At 38.0% G+C, this 15,862-nt stretch overlaps 1 protein-coding gene across 1 annotated transcript in view; it reads left to right on the plus strand.

Annotated features, from left to right (window-relative positions):
* Window positions 1–15,862, plus strand: part of NOL10 (nucleolar protein 10) — a 48,969-nt gene that overhangs the window by 18,494 nt on the left and 14,613 nt on the right. The window contains exon 13 of the mRNA XM_040554380.1: window positions 16–68. Coding sequence (XP_040410314.1) covers window positions 16–68 — 53 coding nt within the window. The remainder of the gene's footprint in view (window positions 1–15; window positions 69–15,862) is intronic.

Genomic DNA, 15,862 nt, shown 5'->3' on the forward strand with positions numbered 1-15,862 from the left:
GAAATCTCTTTTTAGGAATGCTAATGACTGCCAATGAAGCCCCTAAAATGAATATCTATTACATGCCAGTAAGTAATACAAATTGTTGCTGATACTGCTCATTTAAAACTGTCAGTAATTTGGTGCCAGTCAGGTTTTCATGTTGGAAAATGATTTCTGCAGATTCCTGTCTAGATTCTCTGACTTTTCATGATAAAGTTAAGATAGCCATAAATTATTTATATTATATACTGAATTATTATTTATAAAAACAAAAGCTTGCAATGTCTTTTCCTAACAGTTCCAGAACTGGCTAGTGGCAGCAGGAAGTTCAGGTAGAGCTTTGATGGGAAAAAATTGCTTTAGATAGCTAATGAGAAAAGAATTCCTAAAAGGAGGCTGTATAGTTTGCTTTTGAGGTAATAGTTTTGCTTTGTTGAAAAATATTTCATTAGTGTCTTTAATGCCATGACTGTATCACTGTATACCATGGACTAAATATTTTTCTGTGTCCTGACGAGGAAATACTGTGTGGTTTTGTGCGTGATTCTTAGCAGTAGCTTCTGCTCAGTGCAATACTTGAATTGGAGCTTTTCACTTGAGAAGCTTTTCACTCAAAAAGCTTAACAGTTAAGCGTGCATTTTCTTCCTGTGGGTTGATTTTAGGGAGACTTAACAGCAGGCCTTCTGGTGCTAGGGAACTCCACAGAAAACTACACCAGCATTTCACTCTAGTTGTGTTTTTGATTCTACAGTACACTCTAGGATTTTTTATGGCCTGGAAGGAGATAAATACTAGGGGACATAAGCAAATGTTCCAGGCAGAAGAGCAGACTGAACTCCAATATTATGTACACCGCTCCATAAGTCACTTTCTTCACATACTGGACAAACTGCAAAGTTCGTTAATTTTGAAAAATATTTTAAACTATATAAGTAGCTAACAGAGAGAAATTTTTGCATTCCAAGAAATGTATGTTTTTATGCACCAAGTTTTTGTGTGTCGTTTATATCAGGTGGTTTTTCAGATGGAAATTGTCAATTTCTTGAACCCATTTCTAACCATTTTGTTTACTGGAGCTATTCCATGCTTGAGATAACAATGGGAATAGGGACAACAAATATTTCTGTATTTAAGACCAAGCATTAGCTGTAGTTAGAAGCTGAACACAGTGTTTCTATTTATCTTGTTCTTTGCAAAGTTTAAGGAGAGCTCTCCAAGCCTTTATCTATCTCCCTTTTAATTAGGGGATTGGAGAAGACAAACTCCCATAATTTCAAAGTCTGTTCAGTTTTTAAAACTTGAATAGACTAGTTACTGAATTTAAGTAATTCAGATGGAAGAAAAAAAAAAACACCTGCATTCCTCCTGTCACTAAGCCTATGGTTCAGCTTTTCTCTGGAAATTGAGCATTGACTTTTTTTGTGCAAGTGTGCATGATATATGAACCTGACTGGTATAGCACATTAGAGGTACATATCCAACATTGCCACTTAGCCAAAAAAATATTTCAGACTTGATTTGTCACCAGCAATGGGTGTTGTCGGAACTTGTTCCAGCAAGTATTATTTTGAATATTCTTGCACATATTATAAATCAAACAGAAAATACTCATTTTTTGCTCTCTTAAAGTCTCACTTTTGTAGAAGGCTCTTGGAATATTGTATGTATGTTTCTGAAGTCAGATATGGATTTTTTAGCTAATAAACATTATTTTTGATCTCAGATTACATTTAACAGACATAAACTACAAACTTAAATAGTGCCTAACATTGTCTTATTATTTTTGTGGAGTACGGGCTATTCCCATGAAAATCAACATTATGCTGTATTCCTTTGTCATTGTTCTTTGATTATGGGTACCTGAGTCCACCTGAACTTCTCTCAATCATACCTTTTTATGGGTTTTATGGTCACAGTGACACATGAGCATAAAAGTGGACCCATGATTAATTCCCAAATGATGAATGCTAAAGCATAAATACATATAAGAATTCTCTCTCCTCTTTTTTTTTTAATGCTGTTGTGTATAAAGAGAACCTAAAGTTTGATTTAAAATGTACTACCCAGGCTAGATTTGCTTTTGAATAAGCTGAACTTCTGGAGTTCCTGTCAGTGGCTTCACATCTGAAGGCTGCTGAAGACATGTTAAGTATTGACGTGATTTTTTCATTCAAAAATCTATTGTTCATTGCAAGTGAATATTTTCAGATAGTATAAAAACATGGAATATTAATTTTAGACAATAGAAAAGCCAAAGGTAGAAGACTTTTTTTTTTTTTTTGAACAGAAGTTTCACACTCTGCTAACTTACTGTTTTACCCCATTTGCCTTTTTCATTTTGCCCTGCAAGAATGAAAGGTCTGGCACAAATAGTATTGTATAATTGAAGGGTTACTTACTGCATTTCCTAAAAATCAAGTATGTAGCTCACTAAATCTGTTTTTGTTGGCTTTTTTTAAATCTCCTCTTCAAATGAAGAAAAAATAAAATGGAGAAGTCGTGTCAGCCTTAAGCTGCTCCGGGGCATTTGTTATTAAGAAAAACTCAATGTTATTAATGTGTTCATTTTAACGCTTCTATTCCTTGATCTTTTGGGCTAGTTATTTGAGCTCAGATGCACACCTGTCCTTTGGTTTGTATGTCAGTAGATTATTAAGACACATTTTCTTCCTGTACTTGGAACTCTGAGTAATTTCCTTTGTACAGACAAAGATGAGTTTAGTTGTGTGCATTTTTGGAGCAAAACTAAAGAACTAATGATTTGCTGCTTTGCCTGATCTCTTTTCACAGAAAAGTTTTCTGGCTTTTCATAAGAACTAGGATTCACCATTTTTCCAAAGAACAGCCTAATTTTCTATTTGTTTGTTTACTTTGAAATAGACATGAATAACCTTTAAGAGGTGTCCTGTCTTTTTGAGATGTTGACAAGAACTAAATTACAATTCTTATATTCCACAACAGAATAAATGCCTGAGGGAAAAGCTCCAGCTATGGAGGACAGTTGTGTTTCAGAACTGTTGGAAGTGCATTTTTGTGAACAGGATTCACCTGATTGCCCCAGCACTTACTGCCCTGTAGTGCTAGTAACGATTGCTCTTTTTTAAGTCTTCACTGGAACGAGGACAAGGCAATATCATGGTGATGGTTGAGGTAGATGCTTAAATTCTTGAATGTATGGTGCTGTACTCTAGCCCTTCTAGTTTGAAATGTTTTTTTCATATTTTGTAGAAGAGGTGCACAGAAGTCTTAACAGCACAGGAGTGTGCATCCCCATGGCTGGGTGCAGACAGACCCAGAATCCTCTGTCCTCGATTCAAGTTGGCCAGACAGCGCAGGACTGTGCCCAGCCTAATATACCCGGCCTCTCAGCAGGTTTTATTAGTGTGGGCACAGTGCTGTGCTAACACAGCTCTATGACTTCTGAACCGGAGCTGGCTTGTGTCTGGCTAGCTTGGAGTACGCTCTGGCTGAGCTCATGTCTGAATGAATTATCTGTCTACATGTGCCTGTTCTCTCCATTGTTCATGCCAAAGCTGAATTTCCATTGCAAACCTAAAAAATGACTGTCTCTTGAACTTCAAGATTATGAAGGAGTTGACAACAGCTATCATAATATTGTCTGTAAATGGCGTGCTTCAGCTTTCACTGCAGGATTTTCAACAAGATAGGTATGACATTTAAGACTAGGAATGTCTGAGAGAACTATGCTTTTCTTAAAAAAAAAAAAAAAAAATCACAGCAGTTGTTCCTTTAGTGTGCAAACTGTTAGAAGGAAAAGAAGGTGGTTTTTGGTTTGCTAGAAATGACAGGCAGATTTGGTTTTAAATAGCAAGAAGTTGCCTTGTGCAGGTACCCAATGCAGAGGGTGAGTAAAAGGCAAATTTATTGTTAAAATGACTGCTGAAATGAAATGTTGGTTTTACACAGGTAACATCTTGAGTGGCTTAGCTTAGAAACTTTGTTTTTGTTTTATTTTGTTGGGCTTTAATGAAGGCAAGTGCCTCTGCCTAGAATTGGGCTGTTTGCCAATAGTTTAATAGTTAACTTGCAGTTTATGCAAACATTTGAAACCTGCCTCTTGCCAGCTGGCTTCCTGGTACCTCACTTTGAAGTGTGTCTCGGGAAGGTTGAAATGAAAGTTGTATGTGCCCTGGGATACTTTTCAGACTACTGACTCAGAAATGTCAGTTGAGTCAATAGTGCACCCAGGTTCTGCCCAAAGAAATGGGAGGAAGAAGCTCCACTGACACAAGGTGGCTTGATGGACTGGGACCTAAGATGAGCCAGATTCTCCTAAATTTAAGCTAAGCTGTCAGCTTCCATGACATGTGAGTTTCACTTTCCAGGTTGTACAGAGAAAAGCCTACATATTACCTTCTGGATCCTTTGGGAAGAAAGCAAGGGGTATATACGTTATTTATTTTGAGTGTTTACTACTGGTTACGGGAACATGTCTGATCTTAGCACAGACATTTCAAGCCAGTCTTGTCTCCTTTATTGGACTTGAAACTTTGGGCTACATATACATACTGAAACTGAAACTTGCTCTATTCATTAGGCTGTTAAAAGAAGAGAGCAATTAAGACTGTAATTAATTGAGTGTAATATTCTGTGTTCTGGATGTTTTTTTACTTTCCTGCAGTCTTGGCAGAAAACACCCTGTTGAGGCTAGAAGCAATGTACTTTTGGTGTAGGGAAGATATTAAGCTCTTTAAGAAAAAATAAATCCTGGAGCGTCTCTGGCTTCTTTTCAGGTGGTTTTGGAAAATCATTTGATACCCTAGTGCTCTCCTAGTTCAGGGCTGTTGGAGTTACAAAGTGGAAATGTTTCAAGGGCAAGTATTTCTTGCCTGCTCAATGATCCAGTTTCTCCAAGAATATCTTTATAGTTAGGGTCTGGTTTCTAATACAATACCCTCTTTGGATGTGTCAATCTTTTTATTGCTAGAAATGCTTATGACCTTTCCCCTCATCAAATTGGGTGGCTTTTCAACTAAACCAGCCATTACTGGTGGTACTTCCCCTTCGTATGTGCTGTTTTAAATTATTTTATTTCTCCTTTTTTTAGATCCTCTACTTGCCTATACGAATAACAACTTATCACCATTTCTTTGTTGATCGCCCTCAATAATGCACATTCTTTTAAAAAAAAAAATCTTAATTTTAGGGGAAAAAAAAAAACACAACAATTTTGAAACCTGTAGGCAAACCTACAGGTTTCCTTAGTAGTTACCTGAGATAATATAATCACAGATCCACAGATTAAGGCACCAAATTCTACTAGCTAATATGTTTTTATTTTTTAATTAAATGCTTTAAATTTAATGTGCTTTATATTAGATGAAACAAATCAGTAGATGGAATTTGTACTGAGGCAAATACAAGTGAAGGCAGTTTTATTTTATACCTTAATTCATTCTTTTTACTTCTCTCTTGATACTAGTTTGGGACAGTCCTGGGTTATAAATTAAAGATGAACATGGCTTGGTTGGATTGTAGGTTTGCAGATTAGCTGCTACGTGTGATTGAATTTACTGAAGAGATTTTGTCAGCCTGGTGACAGAGTGCTATCAGCTGGTGCTGTACAAGGGGTTGTAACCATTGGATATCTCTCCTTACACTCATTCCTTCCAACATTCTGTTTTTCACTTAAAAAAAGGTCTGAGAAGCTTCTCATGAGGCATGCACCACACTTAACCTCTATGGTCATGACCTTTCACAACAGTTCCTTGCTCATCCTTTCATTATTTTGGGATCTGCTAACTCTTGTCCTTTCTTTCTTGGGTCTTCATACGGTGGGGATGCAATTAGAGGCGAACACCTCACCACAGGTCGGACTTGAGACCGATGTTGTGTATTGTCAGCCCACATTCGAGTGGTTCATAGGATCAGCTTGGAGTTGCATCAAAATCATCTAACCTTGAGTTTTGGCCTCAGCATGGCAAATGCTATGAAGTAAATAATGCAATTGTTTTCGTATTTGTGACTGGCATTTTGACAGTACTGGAGCAGGTTAGTGTTAGCCTGTGAGATTTTGATTTCTTTTAGGATGTTTTCATGTCTTATTGGCAGTGTTAGGTCGCTGTGAATTAATGCTGCCTCAACTGTCTTCTTGAAGATTGTATGGCAAGGGTGAATTTTTTAGAGTTGTTCATCTACTTCAACGTAACCATTACCTCAGAAGTTTTATGTAAGGTGGAAAACAACCATGAAATTGAATTGCGCTAAGAGTTTCTCTCTATCCAAAAACAGTGTTTCATTCCCTGGGGGTAAAAATTAAAAAATAAATAAATAAATTAAAAATAATTAAAAAAAAAAAGGTAAAATAAAAATGCAGCAGTTATGGCATACAATGGGAAATGTTGGTCTTAACCATGGTTTTATTTTTTTTTTCAAGAACTGCAAAATGACTAGAAAGCAGAGAGATTATGGCATCACGTATTACAGTTGTGCTTTGGGACCGTGAAGGACAGTGGTGTTGAAAGAAAACTTTCCGTTAACAAAAAGACAGTTCAGTGCAGCTTTGGCCTTTAAGCTAATTCAGAGTCTCGGTGTGTCATCCTTCTAGAGCTTGGTTTTCCATTCAGAACATTCTAATCCTTTATACGTAAAATCATGCAAACAGTATAAAATAGAAGAAGGCTGTCTAATGAATGATACATTACTTATCTCACAGTACTAACAAGCTTAGGAAAAAATTGTTTATCCTGACAAACAGAAATGTGAGCTTCCTCCTTTTAACCTAAACACTTTCAAACTGAAAAATAACACACTGGGCTTATTCCCAACAAAGGATATCCTCCGTTTCCCATGTGCTGGCTGAGAGAAACGACCGCTTTTCACACATACACAGAAGAAAAACACCAACGTGTGATAATTGGAAAACAATTTCTGATCTTCCTGTAAAATTTGCTAGAGATGTTTTTGGTGCTGCTGGTGTAGTAGTTCAACATCGTGAATAGATTATGAAGGAGTATGGGCTCTGCTTCCTGCTCTTATGGGTGATAATATGATAGACAGCACTTGTCCAGTTTTCTTTAATGGGCAGCACCATATCACAAGTAATGTAAAAAAATATATGTGTATATAATAATTTCTGAGAAGGAAGTTTTATACCCTATTAGAGTCTGCCAGCATGTTATAAGAATTAGTGGGGGATCGTGTTTTGTTTTTTTTTTTCTTTTGGATCAGAAAAGACAATGAGAGAATTCTGTGATAATTTCAACTAAATATTTCATATTTTTTGAAAGTAGAGTATCGTGGCTTATTTGTGTCATCCTCTGGCTGAACTCATTAGTGAACCAAAGTGTGTGTTGAGTTTAAAAAAAAAAAAAGTATACAAAAGTAGTTTAAAAGCTGTGAGGATTTAGGATTTCTATCGCACAAAGCAGATAGATAAATAAAGCCAATCAAATGTATGAAAGCTAGCATTAGGAATTAATTTCCTTTGAGTAGGACATATCTATCAAAGCATTTCCTAAGTTAAGTAAAACTTCGTGCTGAAATAGGACTCTGGAAGGAGTAGATTGGTTTGTGTTGAAGGTATCTCTGGAGGAGCTCCACGTTCCCAACAGGTAGCTGCTGTCCCGTTCCTGGATGTTGCCTGAGTAAACACCCAGACCAGCCTTGCTCCCAGCTCTGCAAAGAGCAGCTAAACTGCCACGAGAGGCAATTATCTCATGGATTTCCAGTAGCTTGTCTGTTACATAAGGTAGAAGTGCAGCTAGACTCACCATTACTTTTTTTTCTGTAGCATCCCTCAAATTTCCTTAAAACACAGGGCATGCTCTTAACTCCAGTACAGTCAGTTTTGTTTTCATGAATTTTAAGATATTTACACTGTAAAAGTACTTGCTATGTGGCTCGTATTGCAAGAGTCCAGCTGTTTGTAGTGACGTTAAGAAGGGGCAAGTCACCACGCAGGGTGACGATTGAGAAGTTTCCTGTGCCGTCAGAGAGACAGACAAGATGGCTTGCCAAGATTTTGCATTTCTAGCTTATTCTGAGTTCTTCTAACTTGTTAATTTAGGTTGCAATCAGTGGCTATTGCATACATACTAAAATCAATGTACGTGTCCCTCATCCCTCTTAGTTTTGGAAGTGCTGTCCATTGTAGGCCTGTGTCCTTACTGTTGCAAGAGATGCTGTTGTATTTTGAGATGCAGGTTTCTGACCTCGTTGGGACAGGCAGAACCGGCATGGAGCTCTTTTCTGTTAAAGTAAATAATAATAGGCATCTGTGCCTATCTAATAACAGGGCATCTGTGAAGTCTCCCACCTGCCTTATCTGTTCCCTCCCCATCACAACTGTAAATGGTGCGGGAGAGCTCTGTGAGGGGTGTATTATTTGAAGAATATTGTGCTAGGTTTTTTATTGTTGTTAGACTTCATGTAAAATGTGGAGGGCACTCCTATTTGTCATTCTTCTGTGAATTTGGAAGTCGTACTAATTACTGCAGTCCTTAAGTATTTTGGTTAGTGAAGCTTGAACATTTCGCAGACTGTGGAACATTTCTCAAAATCCTGGAATCCAGGAGGAATTCTTGTGGGAGGAAAGGGTAAAAACGGGTTTAAAAAAGTGATGATTGTAACATGCTGTCAGATTAAAAAGCTTTAGGAGTATTTAAGCTCGCTTTCTCTCCTCTGTTAAGAAAACACTCTGCGGTGCCGTGCCAATGAGGTGTCGGGATTCAGTCTGCCAGGAGCGCTCGGCTGGTGGTCGGAGGCTTCCTTCTGCTCAGGGTGGTGGCTCGGTTCCTGCTGGTGGTTGTGGAGTTTGTTCGAGCTTTGCTTGCTGATCCAGCTCTCTAACCAGGCAGGGTTCAGGGGTGGTGGTGTGTTTAGGGAATTTTGGGGAACTTCTGATTCATTACCAGCTGATATTTATGGGATAGTGTTTGAAGCAGATCGTGCTTTGTAACACATGCTTTTAGAAGCCACTCCTCCTTAGCTTCATTTGATTAGGTGACTTAAAATGAAAGTAGTAGGTTCTTGCACTTCATTTTTATTTATTGTTCTTCTGACACCAAATCTTCTCAACGCTAATTGTCTCGAGACCACAAAAAAAGCATACGGAGTTTGAGAAATAAAGAGATCCATAGCAAGAGTGACTAGTGTTTATCTTTTACTTGTGTCAGCATGTCAGAACATGACAGGGATATTGATGAAAGCATTAGGCTGCTTAATTCTTAATGCCACTGCTGGTAACTGACTTGAGAAGCATCCCTTTTTCTTCCTGTCTAGTGAGAAAGAGAAATATTGTTGATTTCATTTACAGTTTTAAGGAGTAATTTTCTGTCTTTGCTGAAAATTTATTTGCTATTCCTATCCTGGAGGGCACTTTTTTTCCTTGACATTACAAGCAACAGGATTATTGCCTTCTTCAAAAGGTGGTGGCTTCACTGGGAAGACAGTCGTAGTGAGAACAGGCCTCTGGCTGGTTAAGTGACTAATATCTGTTGGATCAGACAACATGAGATTAAACAAGAACCCAAAAAAAACACATATGAATCTAGACTGTTTGGGATTAGAAAAAGAATACTTACTATCTGATAACTACCAGGGCAGAAAGATTTAGTATCTCATTCCTAGAAGATGTGTGCAAGTTCCTGCAGCAGTTTTTGTTTAACACTGGAAAGATCTTAAAAGCAGCATTTCCTTTAACATGCTCTCTAAGGAGTAAAACCTCCAAGTGGTTGATTTGGCAGCTCCCATAGCACAGTGAAAGGTAGGAAAACCAACCTCTCTCAGATTAGTGAATCTGCCAAAAATGTCTGGATGTGCTGGAGTTGGGATGAGAGAAGGAGCCAATTCGTTGTATAGTTCAGTGAAATTTATGAGTGCGTGGGCTTAAAACCAAACGCAATGCTGTTGTTAGTAACAAACTGGAAAAGAAAAAAAGTGCTATTCTGTCTCTTGGTCATAGCTGTACTCCAGTGAGCTACTTGATGGCCACAGAAGTTCAGTTATTGTAAAAGCATCAAATCCACGCTGTATGACATAGGGTAAATGAAAGCATGAAATTAAGTAAAATGTAAGTGTATGGGAGATTTGTTTGGAGTATATTCCCCAAACCCATTTAATTTAGAAAATGAAAAAATTTTACTCACTAAATTAAGTGGGATTACTCCTGAGATGAACAGGGCACAATTGGAGCTGATTGTGGAGTGTTCATAGGGGGAAAAGTAGAATAGAAAGGAATGCCAGAATAATATTGAAAATCACAAATTGTTTGGAGCACGCTGGTTCCTGAGGGAAATGTACTGTATATGGAAACATAGTAGACAGAAACATAACAAGGTAACGTCATCCCAAGGCTCTTTTCTAGCACAAGCTAATCTCATGGTTTCCCTGAAGTTGTTGGCCTGGACATACCTGAAGCCCATAAAGCACAGAAACAAGAATGGAGAGATGCAGTTTTTCATATTTGCAAGCTAGAAATAATACATTGGGGTTTTGAGAGCTACAGGTTGCAGTTGATGTAACCTTGATTTGTACAAAGGTATAAGGAGGTATTCTTTCTTCTCTTCCCTTTTCGATGCATGTGATGGAAACTTTTCAAAATTATTACATACTGAGATCTGTCTAATTCTTAAAATTAGAGAACAAAACATTAAAAACAGTACTCTTAAAATGAATAGTAATTAATTACTCATGTAATTGCATTAATTAAACCTGGCTATGCAATTAGGGAGCTAATTATGTTGAAAACGCAATTGCACATTTCAATCACTGCCCACACCCTGGGGATCACCCAGTTTCTTCTCCTCCCTCATTAGACCTTCTGTAATCTTCCTCTGCTGTTACATGGCATAATTGAAGCTGAGAATATGTACACACAGATGTGCATTTGCTTTCTCCAGCAAATGTGTGGCTAAAAATGTAAAGTGATTGTGTGCCATTTTATTTAAAATATTTCCTTTTGTCTGTCTCCTACAGGTAGATATACATGACTCAATGCTTTCACATACATAAAATACATATAATTTCTAGAAATTATAATCTAGAAAAGATTTTTTCTTTGTTAAACTGCTTTAAGGCATTTTTTTAAATGTTAACAGAGGAATGGAGGAGCTTTCTTGGGTCATGGAGTCCCAGCCTATCTTATCACAGGCAATCGGATTGTATAATCTTTTCCATGAATGTCAGATTTCACCTTAAAATTAGTTGGTTTTTCCTCATTATTTCATTAAAAGACTGTTTGACATTCACATCCACCTGATGTTCAGCTAACCCTGTGCTGTAACTGTGTTAACTTGAATGTACACAATCTTATGTGAGCACTATTGCTTCACATATCATCCCAGTAGCTTTTCACTGTGCTTATTAAACTTTGCATTCATGGATCCTGAACATGATTGCCTGACGTTGTACAAGATATCTTCCCTGAGTCGTTATCCTTATCCTACACTACTACAATGGTTTTAAGACTACTTTATTGTCTTGTGCTCAGATAGTATCACTTTTTTCCTCTTCTGTTGTTTACATCAGGTAGTAATTGGCTATAAGTTTCATCTGATTTGCAGCTTTTTTAGTTTTCAAGGTATCTGCTTTTTCCACTGAGAGATTTTGACCCTTCTTTTCACACAGTCTGTAATCAGTACATTTCACAGGCATCTTCCCACTATATATGGCAATCATTAGTGAAAATGTTTAATAGGATAGTCCTTGAGCTTCACTTGTAACCTCCTTTCTGTGCAGTAATTCCCCTTTCAGCATAAACTATTTCTCATTAGCTAGTTCCTATCATGCCTTATGGTTATTAAAATTATCATCCGACTAGTAATTTTACACAGTACACTGAGACCAGAGCTCTGTTGAGGACCTTAAATACATGCTATTTTTGTTGTAATCAACATTATTCAAAAAGAATGGCAGTGAATGATTTAACTGTAGTAGTACATTTTTGCTACCTGGTAAAGATCTTACAGCCTAACTCAAAATCCGTAGAAGATACAACAATGAACAATTCCAAGATTTTTCAAAGGTTTTACTTTTAAGTTCTCTTATGAAAGAGCAGTGATACAATATATTTTCATATTTATTTGTTGGTAACCCTATTCCCATAGGTATGGAGCGATACAGCTTTACAGTGCTAATTTCTGTGAAACTGCATGTTGCTGTCTAAGGAAACCAGTGTTTCTGCTTTACAAAAGCTCTCTGGAAGCTCTTAAGTGTTCTGCTGAATGATGTCCACATACATGAAATTAGTCTTCCAGAGGGAACTTAGGCAATCTAAACTTGGCAAATTTAGTTTAGTTATTTCAAATCTGATCTGGGCCGCATATATAGCATTTTTGCATGTTTTTAATTGCTAAAATACATCAATAAAACTTGGGAGGAGTTTCTGCTGTTTGACTCAACACATTTTTGACATTTTATTTGCAACTTAGGAGCTAATCACTGCCTTGAATGAAGTCTTCCAGGGGCTTAGTCATTAATGTTTTGAAAAACTTGGATTTTGGAACCTGTTCTGACTCCCTGAGAGAAGACCAACTGTTTGGTTCAATTTTGTCGAATTTGTCCCTCTAGTCTTCAAAGAGATGCTTAACAATACCCATTTGTGTGTGAATTCAGAATTGTTTCACTTAAATCTCATAGCATCTGGCTGTAGAATCTCCTAAGCATCCCAGGCTGCTTTTAAGTTGAGTGGGTTACATGCTTAATGGTAGTCAGGATTAGACCCAGTCTTTTGGTGGCTCTGCAGAGCTGGCTGACAAATTGTTGAGTGGCACTTAGAAGTGGATAAGTGCTGTCTGGTCTTCCAGATTGAAGATAAGGAACATGTGTTGTGGGTTGGTAATAACACCCAGTTAGTCCTAACATTTATTAATTTCAGGGGAAATACAGAATGATGATGGAATATTTTCCACAGAAGTGCTCAGGAATTAGGCACGATCAGAAGTATGGTGTTTTACAGAGCAAGATAAGGGGTGCTATAAAACTTTTACTTTAAATGTCTTTTAAAATAGAACACAAAAAGGGTGTTTTTTGAAGTTGCTTTGCAATATTTTCAAAATATTTGTCAGATTTTTTTTTCTTCCTCCTTTTCTTGAACAGTTTGGCCTTGCCATATTAGCAGCTTGTCAACTCAGATGAGTCGCATGCTTAGTTACTCATCGTACGTCTTCTGTGTCTAGGGTAAATAAATAAAGACGTTCTAATATGTGCTAACAAAAGTTCGGCATTTGATGGCATGGTACTGATAATTAAGAAATATGCATCCATACTTCCCATGGTTTGGTGTAACACATCCAAGGCAACATCAGGCTATCTGCATTACTTGTGCTGAGGGGCGCTACAGCAGGCCAGCCCTTGCCCTCCGTGTCTCCTGCTCAGGCCTTTCCCTCGCGTGACCCAGCTGCCACCCTTGCCTCCCAACACGGTGCCAGGATGCCTGGCCCTGTGGTGGAGGATCCCTGCCTCAGTCCTGGCACAGGTGGTAGCTCCGGGCCCTTCAGGAAGAAAGAGGAGGAGGAGGGAAGGCAGGAGGGATCCCACCCGGCCTGCTGCCTGCTGGCTCCAGCCTCGAGGCCAGACCCTTCTGTTGATAGACAAAAATATTTTCAAAGACGGTCGTCTTGACTTTCACTGGAAATTGTCGGAGATTGTTTCAAGAAGTGGTAATTCGGCTGAAAATGGAATCATAAGGAAAATAGTAAAAATATTGTTTTGATTGCTGTTGATGATGATGTCTGGCTTCTTAGCTGAAGAAATATTTGAGTGTGAGCCAAGTTTAGATGTGCACTCATTTAATAATGATTTTCCGACTAGCTATACGTAACTTCTCTAAAACTTGCAGAGAAACCTATTTGTTATAAGTATGGTAAACGTGAGACCTGTCAGTTTAGTTGCATGTGATTACCTACATTTAATCATAGAATCATCAAGGTTGGAAGAGACCTCCAAGATCATCTGGTCCAACCATCCCCCCACCACCAACATCACCCACTAAACCATGTCCCTAAGCACCAGGTCCAACCTCTCCTTGAACACCCCCAGGGACGGTGACTCCACCACCTCCCTGGGCACCCATCCCAATGCCTGACTGCTCTTTCTGAGAAGAAATGTCTCCTCATTTCCAACCTAAACATCTCCTGGCACAACTTGAGGCCATTCCCTAAAACTTATACCCCTACAAAATACTGTACGGCATGCTGTGACCATACCAGCGTCAGCTGGCAGGGTTCCCAGTGTCTGCCTCATACGTGTTTGCCTGCTGCAGACAAATCCCCTGAGCTGTGGAGTTTGTACCTGGCTACAGGGACAGCAGAGCCTCATATTTCACAGGGGATGAGTATGTTGGTAGTGGATCACTCTGCAATTGAAGCGCAGTGGCCCGTGAAGAATTTACAGAATTTACAGTTGCAGGGGAAAGAAATTTCTTGTTGATATTTTTGGCACTGTGTCTGGTATCGTTTGCCTTTTTTATTTTTAATTTTTGTCCTAAGCTTTAAAAAATGTTCCCTTTTAACATACCAAGCAAAAGTCCTAGAGGTTTCCTAGAGGTGTTCTGGAATAGGTAGGCAAGCGGTTTTAGTAGGGTGGGAGAGAGGGAAACGAGGCAATAAAACTTACACAAACATCTCTGTAGGGTTTTCCTTTTTGTTAGTTTACATGCAAAATTTGAATAATGGCTCAACTCTATATTTTTTCCTGGTATTCTGCCACAGCTTTTTTCCGTTAATTATCTCACTTTCTCCGTTGTTTTCTATGATGTGGTCCTGCAACTTGCTTCATAGATCAGAGGGAAACTTCAGGTTGTGTAACTTTTAGGTGTCTCATCACTGACTGACGTTTTGCCATAGAAGTTTTAATCTTAGTATCGGGTTTTGAGTACAGGAATACATGAATGGTGAGCGGAGTTACAGCTGAAGAGCGGATAAACTGTTTTCCTTTATTTCTGAGACTTCTGCTTTAATTATTTTTTTAAAGATTTACACCAGTCAAGATCACATCTGGGGATTACCCTAATTGGTTACAGTTGTTTGAATTCTAATGAGTAATGTGCACTGTGGAAGGCTTGAACAGATAGTGCCACAGAAATGGAAGTGATGAAAAAAGTTTATTGAAGCGATAGAGATCTTTACATAATGCGTCAGCAAGATGGAATGAAGGGGAACTTTTTATTTAATTGGAATGGAAGTGAGTCAAGGATTCTCTAATCTCATTTCTAATAATCTTTAGCAGACAAATTTATACTTACATTCGATTACAGGAAAAGTTTTGTTAGTTAATAAACAACTTGTTTGTTGTTGTTGTTGTTGTTGTTTTTTTTTTTACAAGAAGGACAAACAGTTTCATCCAAAACACAAAAACAGGTAAACTTTAAAGATGATTCCCCCAGTCCAGTCATGTTTTGATGGTCTGGTAATGAAGCACCAGTTACTGGTTTCTACAATGGCATGAAAAACAATAGCACATTTAATATTTCTAGACTGCTTTGTTATTAATATGGAAGAGTGACATTTAGGTTCGAATTGCAACCGTTACTACTGTTGTTTTGTGATTTGAGTTTTTCATGTGAATTTTTAGTGAACAAAATGGAAGCCTCGTTAGAAGTCCCACTCCATGAGTTAACTGGCCACTTTACATCCTAAAATGTCATCTGATTTGCTCTGGAGAGAAAAATGTAATGTTGGATTTTTCCATTCTGCTAGTCCACCTACTAAAAAAATAATGCTGGAACAGTTGAGTATGTCAGTGTGCATCAGGATAGGGAGGAATTTCAATCAGAACAGCAGGAGGGAAAAGTTAAGGGAGATAATTATTGACTTGGGAAGTTGGAGGAAGCATATATGGAAAAGTAAATTGATAGTGCAACGTAATATTGTTCAAATAAATCCTTTGCCTCATGGTGGAAATATGCAGTCCTTTTCT

This window comes from Cygnus olor, chromosome 3 (genome assembly GCF_009769625.2).
Source record: "Cygnus olor isolate bCygOlo1 chromosome 3, bCygOlo1.pri.v2, whole genome shotgun sequence".
In the NCBI taxonomy this organism is placed as follows: Eukaryota; Metazoa; Chordata; class Aves; order Anseriformes; family Anatidae; genus Cygnus; species Cygnus olor.